Source organism: Panthera uncia, chromosome E3 (assembly GCF_023721935.1).
Source record: "Panthera uncia isolate 11264 chromosome E3, Puncia_PCG_1.0, whole genome shotgun sequence".
In the NCBI taxonomy this organism is placed as follows: Eukaryota; Metazoa; Chordata; class Mammalia; order Carnivora; family Felidae; genus Panthera; species Panthera uncia.
The window spans coordinates 26,466,294-26,479,518 of NC_064815.1; the positions used below are offsets into that span (position 1 = coordinate 26,466,294).

At 59.1% G+C, this 13,225-nt stretch overlaps 2 protein-coding genes and 1 long non-coding RNA gene across 4 annotated transcripts in view; 1 reads left to right on the forward strand and 2 right to left on the reverse strand.

Moving 5' to 3' along the window:
* Positions 1-775: 775 nt before the first annotated feature.
* On the reverse strand, positions 776-6,753 carry ZNHIT1 (zinc finger HIT-type containing 1). 2 transcript variants are annotated; one of them, XM_049638808.1, is made up of 5 exons: positions 6,475-6,753; positions 2,579-2,749; positions 1,431-1,510; positions 1,127-1,296; positions 776-1,031 (listed from the first exon to the last, which is right to left on the reverse strand). In XM_049638808.1, exons 1-5 carry the CDS (start codon positions 6,530-6,532, stop codon positions 1,010-1,012), a joined length of 501 nt encoding a protein of 166 aa, XP_049494765.1. In that variant the 5' UTR covers positions 6,533-6,753; the 3' UTR covers positions 776-1,009. The 2 variants fall into 2 exon arrangements, with proteins under 2 accessions (XP_049494765.1, XP_049494766.1); XM_049638809.1 differs by lacking the exon at positions 6,475-6,753 and adding an exon at positions 6,182-6,289.
* Positions 6,754-6,832: 79 nt separating this feature from the next.
* PLOD3 (procollagen-lysine,2-oxoglutarate 5-dioxygenase 3) overlaps positions 6,833-13,225 on the forward strand; it is a 7,177-nt gene continuing 784 nt past the window's right edge. Inside the window, exons 1-17 of the mRNA XM_049638811.1 lie at positions 6,833-7,343; positions 7,768-7,859; positions 8,019-8,155; positions 8,265-8,428; positions 8,572-8,684; positions 8,832-8,895; positions 9,299-9,396; positions 9,629-9,741; positions 9,897-10,023; positions 10,188-10,309; positions 10,549-10,653; positions 10,750-10,875; positions 11,107-11,248; positions 11,334-11,447; positions 11,663-11,731; positions 12,223-12,327; positions 12,873-13,019. Coding sequence (XP_049494768.1) covers positions 7,217-7,343; positions 7,768-7,859; positions 8,019-8,155; positions 8,265-8,428; positions 8,572-8,684; positions 8,832-8,895; positions 9,299-9,396; positions 9,629-9,741; positions 9,897-10,023; positions 10,188-10,309; positions 10,549-10,653; positions 10,750-10,875; positions 11,107-11,248; positions 11,334-11,447; positions 11,663-11,731; positions 12,223-12,327; positions 12,873-13,019 — 1,965 coding nt within the window. The 5' untranslated portion in view covers positions 6,833-7,216. The remainder of the gene's footprint in view (positions 7,344-7,767; positions 7,860-8,018; positions 8,156-8,264; positions 8,429-8,571; positions 8,685-8,831; positions 8,896-9,298; positions 9,397-9,628; positions 9,742-9,896; positions 10,024-10,187; positions 10,310-10,548; positions 10,654-10,749; positions 10,876-11,106; positions 11,249-11,333; positions 11,448-11,662; positions 11,732-12,222; positions 12,328-12,872; positions 13,020-13,225) is intronic.
* Positions 8,416-11,172, reverse strand: LOC125928210 (uncharacterized). The gene is made up of 4 exons (XR_007459597.1): positions 11,082-11,172; positions 10,734-10,855; positions 10,543-10,636; positions 8,416-8,499 (listed from the first exon to the last, which is right to left on the reverse strand). It is a non-coding gene; the product is annotated as an uncharacterized LOC125928210 (long non-coding RNA).

Sequence of the window (13,225 nt, forward strand, 5' to 3'; positions counted from 1 at the left end):
CCCAAAAGGGGGGAGGAGAGCCTATAAAGATGCCTAACACCGAATTTACTGGATCTCATTAATATCTCACTGAGGTTACTTGTTCAACAAATGCTTCCTAAGCATGTGCTTTGCTAAGTTCCAACAGGATACAGAGCCTTAAGACAACAACTCCAAGGAGCTTATAAGCTCATAGCACACAATCCACTTAGAGGAGGCCTGAGTGTAAGAAGCTTTAACAGCACACAAGAATTACAGCGCCCAGGGCCACCAAGAACAGAGGCCTCTATATCGTGAATTCCCCCATGCCTCCAGAAATGTCTGGGTTTTCTCGGATACTAATAATTTTGCACACTGCGGCCCCTGGTAACAGCAGCCTCCTCTGGAGGCAGCACCAAGGGTGAGGGCTGATCTCTCTACCTGGTTAAGTATCAGAGGATGAAGACAGGGGGCTGGCTCCTCCCTCAGTCTCCTCCTGTGCCCCACCCCCAGCCCTCACTCCACTTCCCTGTCACCCAGTCCTAACTGTGCTCAAATGATACTCGGGAGAACTACAGAAACAAAAAGCAAAAGCAAATGCACCGAATCCATCATCAAAAAATGACATAAAGCGACAGCCAAAGAAGGCTGAGATGTGGGCGTGGCAGCAGAATGGGACAAAATCTTCCTCGGTCAGGGAACCCAGGGAGACAGACAGTGGGAGGGGTGACTGACGCATAGAAGGAAAACCCACGGAGCAGTGAACAGCACGGAGACCCGTGACCCTCATGCCCAAACCACCACGTGACCAAAGAGGCAGGTTCCTCCTCGGATGACACCTTTTATTACAACAGCACGCTGAGGGCCCAGCCCATTTCCCCCCAAACAGCCCCCGGGACTAGGCCTGTCTTCCCTGGCAGGTAGGACACAGCTTTGCTGGGCGAGTGAACGGCTCCTCTCTCGGTCCAGAAGAGCACCTCTCTCCTTGGCCAAGCCTTCTCCGAGGCTGAGGTGGGGTGCAGAGGGCCTTCCCCTCTGGGGACTCCCAGGCTCACACAGTCCACTTCAGGCACCTGCAGGCAGTGGAGGCCCAGGAGGAGGAGAGGTCCCGGGAGGCCGCGGGATAGGAAGGAGAGGATGTGGGCGCAGGGGGAGGTTCTGAGCTCACCTGGTCTCCTGGTGGGTGCCCAGACAGCGCACCGTGCAGTACCGGGCGCCACAGCTGACGCAGGTGTATGGGGAGGGGAAGCCGCAGACGGCACAGAAGGGCCGCTGAGGCCGGGAGGGGGGACCCGCACAGGCTGTCAGATAGTTGGGGCCCTCGGCCACGCTCAGGTTCTGTAGAGACAAGGGGAAGGCTCCACACCTCCTCCGCCCACCCACGTGGCAAACACCGACCTGGGACAAGGACCTCTGCGGGCTCCTTCCTTGCCCGTGGGGCCCTCCCAGTCCCCGGGGCCACGCCCTCTCACCTGCTCCTCTAGCAAGGCCTGAAAGTTCTTTCGGAAGCGAAGTTTAAAATGATCGCCTCGAGTTTTCTTCTTTTTCTTCCCTACAGAGGAAAAACAATTAATTACAGTTGACTCTTGAACAACACAGGGGTTGGGGTGCTGGCCTCCTCCACGTAGTCCAAGACCTGTGTATAACTCTGGACTCCCCAGAAAACAACATCAAATAGCCTACTGGTGACCAGAAGCCTTTCTGACAATATAAACAGTCGGTTAACGTATGTTTTGTATGTTACAGGTATTATATACTGTATTCTTAAAACAACACTAGCGAAAACAAAATATTAAGTAAACTATAAGGGGGGGGGCACTTAGTCAGTTAAACGTCCAACTTTTGCTTTCGGCTCAGGTCATGATCTCACAGTTTCATGGGGTTCCAGCCCTGCATCAGGCTCTGTGCTGGCAGCACGGAACCTGCTTGGGATTCTCTCTCTCCCTTTCTCTGCCCCTCCTCTGCTCATGCTGTCTCCATCTCTCTCAAAAATAAACAAACACTAAAAAAAAAAAAAAAACTTAAGAAAAAAGAAAGAAAATCATGAGAGCAAATATATTTACAGCACCGACTGAACAAATCCCACGTACAAGTGGACCCCTGCAGCTCAAACCCCTGTTGCTCAAAGGTCAACTATAGTTACCTGGCACGTGCCAAGAAAGACACCCTCTTTCTCTGTGCCATCGTTCTCGACACTCATGTGTCCACTCCCTGCACACACGCTCACCTGGGTTCTGAGTCGGCCTCTCACCACCGTGTATCCCTCCCCTCACTTCTCTAACCTGCTCCTACATTCATCTCCACGCTCCCCTAAGTCCAAGGCTCTAAGTCAGAGCTGGAAGTGCTCCCGGAGCTCAGCTCTCCATGTTCTTTACTCTACATGTGCTAGAGGAAGGTGACGCAGAGGGGGAGAGCAGCTGGCTCACAGTCACAGAAGTCACAGAAGCCAGTCCCTGACAAAGCCAGAGGGGCTCCTGTGTCATCTGCCCCCCCACCCCCTGCCCCAACCCGATGTCCCTCTACAATCTGTCTCCAGGCAGACCCCTCCCCCTTCCTTTGGCCTTGCCTCCCCAGCCCGGTCCTCCCTCCCTCCACCTGCCTCCTTCTACCCCTGCCTCACCGGTGTCTGCATCATCATCAAACTGAGGCAGCCTTTTGCCGAGCTGGGGGAGTCCTGCATGGGGGTCGTCCTGGAAGTTGTCATTCTCCAAGGCCTCGAGCTGCCTGTTGATGCGGCGCTGTCTGGCGGCCCGGTCGAGCACCCGCCGCTGTCCAGGGTCCTGGGAGCGAACTGGGTGGGGCAGAGCCAGGGAGTCATGAGGGCACAGGAAGAGAGAAGCTGGGCTGGCCTTGGTTCCGGGAAGCGTGCGGACGGAACCACAGCTCTCTGATGTCATCTGAGTCACCAAGCCCTTGGCGCCTGTACCATCGCCCAATATATTAGCCCCTCTGGCTTGCCTCCCTCCTGGCTAACAAGGCTGTCATTTCAGTCACTCATGCCTTTGGCCCTGGCCTTTCCTCCCAATCCCCAGACCCAGCCAACGAGATGCCTCCTGGAGACCTCTCACTGCTGGCAGAAATCATACAACCGTGCAGATGGGGACCACTGTACACGCAGGGCTTGCAGCCTCCACTGGGACCTTCATGCACTCAGCCGTCATGCTTAGCAATCTCATTTCCTACTTCAAAGGACACGCGTAGAGATGCTCATCCTCCAGCCCGCTCTCAAATATAACTGCCTGGCACCCGCCTTCCCTCCATTCCAGGAGGATGCACCCCCTACCCCTCCACTGAGTCCCATTGCTAAACCCAACCCTCCTTCTCCAGCTCGGGTCCTTCTGTCCCTCCTGCATCTTCAAACCCTCTTCCCCAACAGGGACCTTCCCTTCACTGGAAAAACCTGCCAAACCCTCACGTGTTGTCCCAAATTCACAAAGACTCATCTTTGAGAGAATCGCCCATGGGAAGCTTCATTTCCTCACCTCCCATCCACTCTTCAACCCCCAGCAAAATGACTCCCGTTCAGTGGGAACTACTCACACTCAGGACCCTGGCGATGCCCTAGGGCCAAATCCAGTGTGTATTTCTAAAATCTTCCTTTTACTACACCCTGAGACTTTACTGACTATTTCCCTCTGGTGGAAAGAATCCCTTCATTTGCATCCCTGATGTGACTTCAGGTTTTTCTGATGGTGAAAAGCACTCAGCAAATGTGTTTAATGAAGAAGGAGACATTTTGTGTAGAATTATCTGATCCCAGTGAACAGCCGGTAGGTAAGAAGAGAGAGGTTTAAAATGGTGAGGTCAATGGGGCGCCTGGGTGGTTCAGTCAGTTAAGCATCCAACTCTTGATCTCAGCTCAGGTCATGATCTCACGGTTTGTGGGTTCAAGCCCCGCGTTGGGCTCTGTAATGACAGTGCAGAGCCTGCTTGGAATTCTCTCTGTCCCTCTCTCTCTGCCCCCACTCCTCTCTCTCTCTCTGTCTCTCTCTCAAAATAAATAAACTTAAAAATTAAATGGTGAGGTCAGCAGCTGACTTCCTGCAACCAGTTGAACAGCCAGTTGTGGAGCTCAGGAGAAGGTTCAGGATTGAGAGAACCACTTTTTGGAGTCATTTGCTTTTGGGAGAGACAGCCCTATGTTTGGGTTTGCAATCCCAGGAAGAGAGATCAGACTCAGAAAGAGATGGGGACAGCCCTCTCCTTAGAGGCGAGAGGGCAGGCCACATGACAGGCTTCGAGCAGTAATCAGAGATGACCCCTTCGGCACTGCAGCCCAAAATTTTAAATCTTCCCCTCCAAGTCTGCTTCTCTTCCTGAACTCTCTGAGTAAACAGAACCATCTGCACAGGCATCCTAAACAAGAAACCTAGGAGTTATTTTAAACTTCTCTCTTTATCAGGGTCTCACAACTCTACACAAAATTATCTCTTTATTCATTGAACAGATATTTATCGAGTGCCTGTAACCAAAATAAATAGCATCAGCACCAGGGGCTAACACCGGGCACGCACTATGAGCCAGACGCTATGCTAAGCTCTTTGTGTAAGAGCTTTAACTCTTTATCAACCCAACGCGAGAGATATCATTATCATCCCCAGTTTACTAAAGTTCAGAGGTTAAGAAACATGTCCAAAGCTCATGTAGCTGGTATGTGGCTTGGGAAGAACGCAGAGCTTCCCAGCTCTGGATCACTGTATACTGCCTCCCTCCCAGGTACCGGGCGGTGCCCTTGGTTCTGGGAATACATGAGCTTATAGTCTAGTGGGGAATACAAATGATCAAACAAATGAGCAGAGCACAGGATATGTTAGCACAAGGAAGTACACGGTGCTACGGGGGCACATGCCAGAAACACCCAACTGGCCCTGGGGTAGTCAAAAGATTTTCCAGAGGAAAATAAGAAGTCTAGGTTGAGATCTGACTAATGAATAGAAGTTACTTTGGTTGGGGGAGAGAAAAGGGTGTTTCAGGCTTTCATACCAGCATGGGAGAAGGCTTGGATCGCAGACTGTGGTGCCTTCAATAAATTATAAAAAGTTCAGTATGGCTGGTAATATAAAGCACGTAGGGAGGGGGTGCTGTGTGGTTATAAAGTCAGGCCCACTGTTAACAGTCTTACCTGTAAGTGTCTAAAGAACTTTGGATTTGGGGATTTATACTGAGAATAATGGAGATCCAGCAAAGAGTTTAAGAAATGCTGACACGATCGGATTCATTAAAAAGTCAATCTGGCGGACCGCTCCACCCACATCTCTTGTGGGGACTACTCAATGGCTCCTTAATTGCCCTCCAGTCTCTAGACCCGCGCTGTACAAGGGGGTAGCCACTACTCACCTGTGGTTGTTTAAATGATGTGGATTAAGTAAGTTTAAAATCTAAAATTCAGTTCCTCCGTGGCACTAGCCACATTTCACATGCTCAACCGCCACAGGTGGCTAAAGGCTGCCATCCTACACGGTGCTAAGACCATTCCCATCATTCCAGAAAGTTCTGCCGTACAGCGCTGCTCCGCACTGAAGCCAGAACTGCCTCTCTAAAAGATAAATCTCTTTCGGTCACTCCCCTGCCTTAAGAGAGCCTGTAATGATTCCCCACTGCCCTCTCCAGAGAATTCAAACTCCCTGGCACTATATAGGATGCCTTTCAGGTGTACCTTTCCCCAACCCTTCAGACTATTCTTGCTATTCCTCCGCAAGCCCCGAACCGTGAACTTGGCTCCCCAAGCGACTTGCTTTCTCTTGCTTTCCTGCCTTTGCACGCGCGGTTCACGCTGCCGGGAATGAGCCTCGGCGCAACTGCACCGAGTGAAACCTTAACCCGACTTTCAAGCCTCCATCCAAGCGTTTTCCCCCGCCCTCTTCCCGGCGCTCTCCATCCCAGAAGCTAGGTTAGGTGCCACTCCTCCCCGCGCCCAGGAGCTGTGCTCCCCTCTGCCATCGCACGTATCACCCTGAAGTGCAGTGGCAGGCCTGCGTGTCTGTTCCCCTCCCAGAAAGCCAGTTTGGGGATGATAGGGATCTTTTTCCTCTCTCCAACCCCGGCGCCCGACGTGGAGCAGGCAGGCATCAATTAAACATGAATGGATGGTCTGAGGGGCGACCCCGACGCCAGGGCCCGAGCGCCGGGGAAGGGATTTGAGACTAATAACTGGTTGAGAACATCCTAGGCCAGGTTCGGATTTGGGAGGCGGTAAGGGGCCAACCGCCCGGGGCTCACATACCCGAAGTTTTCTTCTCCACCATTTCCACAACACAGCTGACGGAAGAGCCTCCTGCGCACGCGTGCTAAAGCACCCGCTGTGGAAGGCGTGTCATCACTTCCGGCAGCGCGTGCTTTTGCGCGTGCGCAGAATTATCCCACTAGAATTCCCAAAGCTTCCACCCATTACGTGATGTTCCCTAGGAGACCAGAAAGCTTTCCGCCATATTTTATAGGGGCAAAACCACTTCCGGCCTCAGGGTGGCTGTGTATTTTGTGGGGTCCCCTACGTGGATCATTTTAAAGAGGTGGTACCAGTGGTCTTTTGAGAAATGTTATTTCCCTTTCGTCGTCCTTCTGAAGATGCCACCATCACAAAGGCAGTCCCTGGAGATTTCTTCCCGGGGCGGCAGAGATGATGGGCTGGACTACCAAAGAGAGTGCGTAGGCTTGAGTGGGCAATCCGAGAGGCCCTTGGTGACCCTCTGCCGAAACCTCAACCCCCTGCGCCCCTGGCGCCGCAGACTCCTCGGCCTTCTCCCTCCTTGCCGCCCGCTGCTCCGCTCGTCCCCGCTCCGAGCGCCCCCACGCCGTGCTCTCCCGGCCTTCCGCCCGGCCGCTCCCGGCAGAGCTGTGGCAAAGACCCGCCTCCGCATCCCGCCGGACCTGCTGGGGGTCACTTCCCCTCTCCGGGTTTCAGTTTCCTCGTGTGTCAGGCGGCGCTGGGCCGGGCTGGCTCAGACCGAAGTCCTCGGCTCGCGACCGCCGGCCCGAGCCCCCGCCTCCCGGCCGGGCGCCCCCTCTGCTGGCTCCGTGCAGCCCGCGCGCTCACGCCCGGGGACAATCCTCGCCTTGTCTACGGCGCCGGCTTCTCGAGTTTTCAGTAGCCTCGGGCTACGCCTTTTTTCCAGGGCGGAGCCCGAGCCCTGTACCTCCTCACAGCGGGCCGCAAGGCAGCCCCGGTCCCTCTGCCCACAGCCCCTCCCCGGAGTTGGGATCCAGGCGCACAGCCCAGGCGCCCTGCGGGCCTCTGTGCCTTCTCTGCCGGCTCCTCGCCATGGCCTCCTGGGGCCCGGGACTCCGGCTCCTGCTGGGAATCCTGCTGCTGCTGCTGCTGCTGCTGCTCCCGCCTCCTGCGACCCCTGCTTCCGACCGTCCCCGGGGCAGAGACCCGGTCAACCCAGGTGAGAGCCCCGGGAGCGGCGAGTGGATGCGGGTTTTGCGTGTCTGCCCGCAGGGTCCGGGAGGGGGGGTGGAGGCCTGGAGGGGGTGGCCGGCCTCTCCCAAGCCCTTGGGCCCTCCGTGGGACGAATCGCGCGGCCCCTCGCCCACCTACCCCACACCTCCACCCCGAGCTGGGATTTCCAGCCTCTGCATGTGAACTCATCCCGGATTCCTGGGTGTCTCTCCCACCCAGCTCTCAACTGGGGCCGAAGTTTTGGTTGAGAAGAGTTTAAGAGGGAATCGGAAAAATTAAAAAAATAATAATAATAATAGAAGGGCAGGGGCAGAGTCGGAGGGAGGGCAAGGGGGCCTGCGGTGAGCGGAGCTCGTGGGGCAGTGAGCTGGGTGAGCGGGTCCCGAGCGCCAATACCCGGCTGGTGACAGAGAAGCTGCTGGTGATCACGGTGGCCACAGCCGAGACGGAAGGATACCGGCGTTTCCTGCGGTCAGCGGAGTTCTTCAACTACACAGTGCGGGTGAGGAGAGGAATGCCCTCGTGGCCCCTAGGAGGGGATTTGCTGCCCCTGGAGCGGGCTGAGGGCTGGATGCCTGGGGCCCCACGGTGAGCCTGGTCAGGAGGGCCCACCGGGGCCGGCTGAGCCCTGCCCCGGCACCGCGGGTCTCCGCCCCCACAGACCCTGGGCCTGGGACAGGAGTGGCGAGGGGGTGATGTGGCCCGAACGGTTGGTGGAGGACAGAAGGTCAGGTGGCTAAAGAAGGAAATGGAGAAATATGCTGACCGGGAGGATATGGTCATCATGTTCGTGGACAGGTAAAGGGGCTGGGGCTGGGGGACAGGGGGGAGGGGCAAGCTGGAGGGGCGGGTAAGGATACTGAGGTTTCTAGTGGCTGTCCTGCTCAGGCCCCTCTTCCTCGCCCAGCTACGACGTGATTCTGGCTGGCAGCCCCTCCGAGCTGCTGAAGAAGTTCGTCCAGAGTGGCAGCCGCCTGCTCTTCTCTGCCGAGGGCTTCTGCTGGCCCGAGTGGGGGCTGGCGGAGCAGTACCCTGAGGTGGGCACGGGGAAGCGCTTCCTCAACTCTGGTGGTGAGTGGCAGAGTGCCCAAGGCTGAGGGGCCAAGAGTGGTGGGGCTTGGGATGTTCCAGGCGCCTTCGGGCTAGAGAGGGGGTGGGGACGGGTGTCTGGGACCCTAAGAGTCTTGGAGCCAGCACCTCCCCACCCCCCACAGGGTTCATCGGCTTTGCCCCCACCATCCACCGAGTCGTCCGCCAGTGGAAGTACGAGGATGATGATGACGACCAGCTGTTCTACACACGGCTCTACCTGGACCCAGGGCTGAGGGTGGGGATGGCGGAGAGGGCGGCCCCTCACAGCCCCTCAGGGCTGCAGGCGCCATTCGGGCTATAGGGCTTCAGGGAGGAAGTAAAAAGAGTGGGGAATGATGGCCCACCCGCTCCTCGGTTAACTGCCCCATCTCATCCCATGCAGGAGAAACTCAGCCTGAATCTGGATCATAAATCCCGGATCTTTCAGAACCTCAATGGGGCTTTGGGTGAGGAGAAAGGCAGCCGGAGGGGGTCGCTGTGCCTAGCATCTGTTGGACACGTACTTTGTGCCAAGGCTCTGGGTCGGGGCTCTACTTCTGTAATTTCGTTTAACCCAACAATCCTACCAAGGGAGGGTCTGTGGTTACCACCTGTCACGGGTGAGGACGCTGCCTTTCCGAGGGACTGGGGACTCGCCCCGGTCAGCCAGGTAGTGTGGTGGAGCGCCCCAGGGTGGCAGTAGCCTGGTCAGTACCCTCGGAGAGAGAAGGTAGCGTATCCTCGCCCCCCGGAGCCACAGTCCTTCACCCTCTAGAGAAGCTGGGGTCCCCCGCCCACCATATTTAGAAGCATCTGTTGCTTGGCAGCCTTGAGAGGATGGGAGTGTAAAGCTGGCCCTTTCTTCCCCAGATGAGATAGTTTTAAAGTTTGATCGGAATCGCGTGCGTATCCGGAATGTGGCCTATGACACACTTCCCGTTGTGGTCCATGGGAACGGTCCGACTAAGGTTTATACCCACAGACCCTGCCCCTGCCCCAGTCAGACCTGCCCCCTGCCCCTGGGTACCTCCATCCCTTCTGGACAGCCATTCCTCCCCAGCCCCCGAGGCAGAGGCGATGGGAGAGGGTCTAAGTGTCCATCCCTTCCCCTCCTGCCCTGTCCCCTGCCCATCCTCCTGACTCTCCGCCCCTCTCCTGCTGGGCTCCTTTGCTTCAGCCTCTCACTGCCTCTTCCAACAGCTCCAGCTGAATTACCTGGGAAACTATGTCCCTAATGGCTGGACTCCTCAGGGAGGCTGTGGGTTCTGCGGCCGGGACCGGAGGATACTCCCGGGGGGGGCAGGTGAGGAGGGGTGCCAGGGTCGGGCAGGACAAAGCACTGAGGCAAGGGGTGCGGGGAGAGCATGCGGGACAGCAGCGCACGGGGCAAAGCTCCTGGGGACCCCCGGGACACACCAGGGGGGAGGCCTGGGCTCTCCTCTGAGCCCCAAGGTGTCGTATCTTGCAGCCTCCCCCCCCGGGTGCTTCTGGCCGTGTTCGTGGAACAGCCTACCCCGTTCCTGCCCCGCTTCCTGCAGCGGCTCCTGCTCCTGGACTACCCCCCTGACAGGGTCACCCTGTTCCTGCATAACAACGTGAGACGCCCCCCTGCGCAGCCTCCCAAAGGGCCCTGCCCCCACCGGATCGGCCCAGACTCCTTCCTACACCCCTTCCGCTCACCACCTTCCCCCTCCTGTTCCTCAGGCGCCATTTTTCTGCCCTCTCTCTCCCCTCCTCCCATCTCTCCCCCCATCTCCAGGAGGTGTACCATGAGCCCCACATTGCAGACTCCTGGCCCCAGCTCCAGGGCCACTTCTCAGCTGTGAAGCTCGTGGGGCCGGAGGAGGCCTTGACCCCGGGCGAGGCCAGGGACATGGCCATGTGAGTGAGCACTGGGAGGGGCGGACGGGGGGGGAGGGGGGGAGGAGGAAGGGACGTAGCCTCTGTCGTTCCTCTCCGTTCACCACGTGGTCTCTGCTCGGCCTCCCAGGGGCGCCCTCCCAGCCAGGAGAACCTGGGGGTCCTGGGGAGGCAAGCGCACCGCCCCCGCCCCCACGGCCCCCTCCTCCCCCCGCCTGCTCCCGTCTTAGCTCATCTGTTCGTTGATCTGTCACCTCCAGGGACAGCTGTCGGCAGGACCCCGAGTGCGAATTCTACTTCAGCCTGGATGCTGACGCCGTCATCACCAACCAGCAGACCCTGCGCATCCTCATTGAAGAGAACAGGTCGCTTGCCCAGTTCGGCCGGAGGGACCCCAGCTGGTCTCCGGGGAGCCCCCGACTTGTTCCCTGGGGACGGGGCTCACCTCTGCCCATCCACAGGAAGGTGATAGCGCCCATGCTGTCCCGCCACGGGAAGCTGTGGTCCAACTTCTGGGGAGCCCTGAGCCCCGACGAGTACTACGCTCGGTCCGAGGACTACGTGGAGCTAGTGCAGCGGAAGCGAGTGTGAGTCCTGCCGGGGCCGCGGCCCCTGCCCTCCGGCCTGCGGCCGCCCGCGTGCCCTCCCGAGGCCCCGCTCCCAGGGCTCGGCGTGGCCTCCAGGCGGCAGTGCCACAGCTGTGGGGTGGGGTGACCGGCAGCGCTTCACCGGGGCCGCGGCTTGGCAAGCGGGTGCCCTGGGGGAAGGGGCTCCTGGGTTGAATCGTGCCCACCTGACCCCGGTGCGGGTGCCTCCAGGGGCGTGTGGAATGTGCCCTATATATCCCAGGCGTACGTGATCCGTGGCGAGACCCTGAGGACAGAGCTGCCCCAGAGGGAGGTGTTCTCGGGCAGCGACGCCGACCCGGACATGGCCTTCTGTAAGAGCTTGCGTGACAAGGTGAGTGGGGCCTGGGGGCCCCATGCTGGGGTGCTGGGAAGCAGCCACCCGCGTCTTCTCACTCTGACCCCCAACCCGGCCCCAGGGCATCTTCCTCCACCTCAGCAATCAGCAGGAATTTGGTCGCCTCCTGGCCACCTCTCGGTATGACACAGACCATCTGCACCCTGACCTCTGGCAAATCTTCGACAACCCCCTGGTGAGTGATGGGCCCCTCGCTCAGAGAACCGGCGTGCCCTTCTCTAAAGGAGGGCGCAGGCACACGTGCACGCGCACACACGCACAGTGCTCACCTCCGAGGTCTGCTACTGCCTGAGGACGGGCGGTCGTGGTAGTGGGGCCGGGGCTTCCTTGGGGGGACCAGATGGCGCGAAGAGGGCACAGGTCAAAGCGCGCACCCCTCCCCTGCTGCAGGACTGGCGGGAGCAGTACATTCACGAGAACTACAGCCGGGCCCTGGAAGGGCAGGGACTCGTGGAGCAGGTGAACCCCCCCCCCCCCCCCCCCGCCACAGGACCCCTGACTGTCCTGATGGCCGTTGCGCCCTGAGTCTGCCGCCTGGATTAGCGGTCTCCAAACAGACCCCCCTCCTGGGCAGAATGCTCTGCCCGGGCAGATAAAGGCACAGGCTGAGCGGACGGGCCTTCAGCTTCCCACCCTGCCACCAATCGGAGCGGTCCTCTCTTCTCTCCTGGGACCGTTAGCATAAAGAAGCTCCAAACCCGGGGCTCCAGGACCCCCCCCCCCCGCCACCTGTGCCGTGTTCTCTGAGCCGCTGCCACCTTCTCTGGCCCAGCCTTTCCTGGCCCAGCGCTGGCCATGGCCTGTCCCCACGCTCGGGTCCCCAGGTCCCCGGCTTCTCTCGTCCCCTGGCTTCCCTTTCTGCTCCTGGCCTTTTCTCCGCTCGGTTGGCTTCTCCCCGAGAGGTCACCAAGCATCCCCCTGGCCCTGTTGCTCCTCTCCTGTCTTCTCAGCCGTGTCCAGACGTGTACTGGTTCCCGCTGCTGTCAGACCAGATGTGCGACGAGCTGGTGGAGGAAATGGAGCATTACGGCCAGTGGTCAGGAGGCCGGCATGAGGTGAGGGGGGCTGGGTAGTGAGGAGGGAGGGCTCCCCGAGGAGGGAGGTATGGCCGGGAGCCAGGGACATGGAATCAAGAGAGTGGCACCAAAGGGGGGTCCCCAAGGGGGAGAGGACCCACAGAGGGCACAACTGTGTTCATTCATTCATTCGTTCATTCAAGAAACACTAACCGGGCAGGCAAGTCCCAGGTGCCGGCCACTGACCTAGGCGGTGTGGTGCACCGGGCGGTGCTGGCCGAGCCCCCCTGCACCTCACCCGCTATAGTCAGTAGCAGGAGCTACTTCTGAAGGCTGCGCCCGGCAGCCCAGATGCTGTGGGAGTCACGGGGGGGGGGGGGGGGCCCTCGGCCCAGACACGGGGGGTCCGAGGGGCTTCGCAGAAGAGATGGCGTCTCCGCTGAGACACAGAGGGCCTGCAGGAGCGAGTCAGGCTGAGTGGGCGAGGCTTCCAGACCCAGGTTCCACGAGCTTTAAGGTCCGAGAGCAAGAGGAAGGGGGAGGCTGGCACCGCCCCGTTGGGGCTCAGTGCCGGCCGCCCACAGGACTCAAGGCTGGCTGGAGGCTACGAGAACGTGCCCACCGTAGACATCCACATGAAGCAGGTGGGCTATGAGGACCAGTGGCTGCAGCTGCTGAGGACGTACGTGGGGCCCATGACGGAGAGCCTGTTCCCAGGCTACCACACCAAGGTGGGCCGCTGCCCCCTGCCCCGCCTCCACCTTCCCACACCCCGGTCCTGGCTGGAAGTCTCCACGCAGCGACCTTTGGGCCTTGGTAGCGTCCGGGGGCGGAGGGCAGTTAGCAGCAACACCCCTGCAGCCCCGCCCCCTCCCTCGGACAGGGCCTTCACCCCCTCGGAAGCATCACAACCCCCCCCGCCCCGCCCCCAACCTCA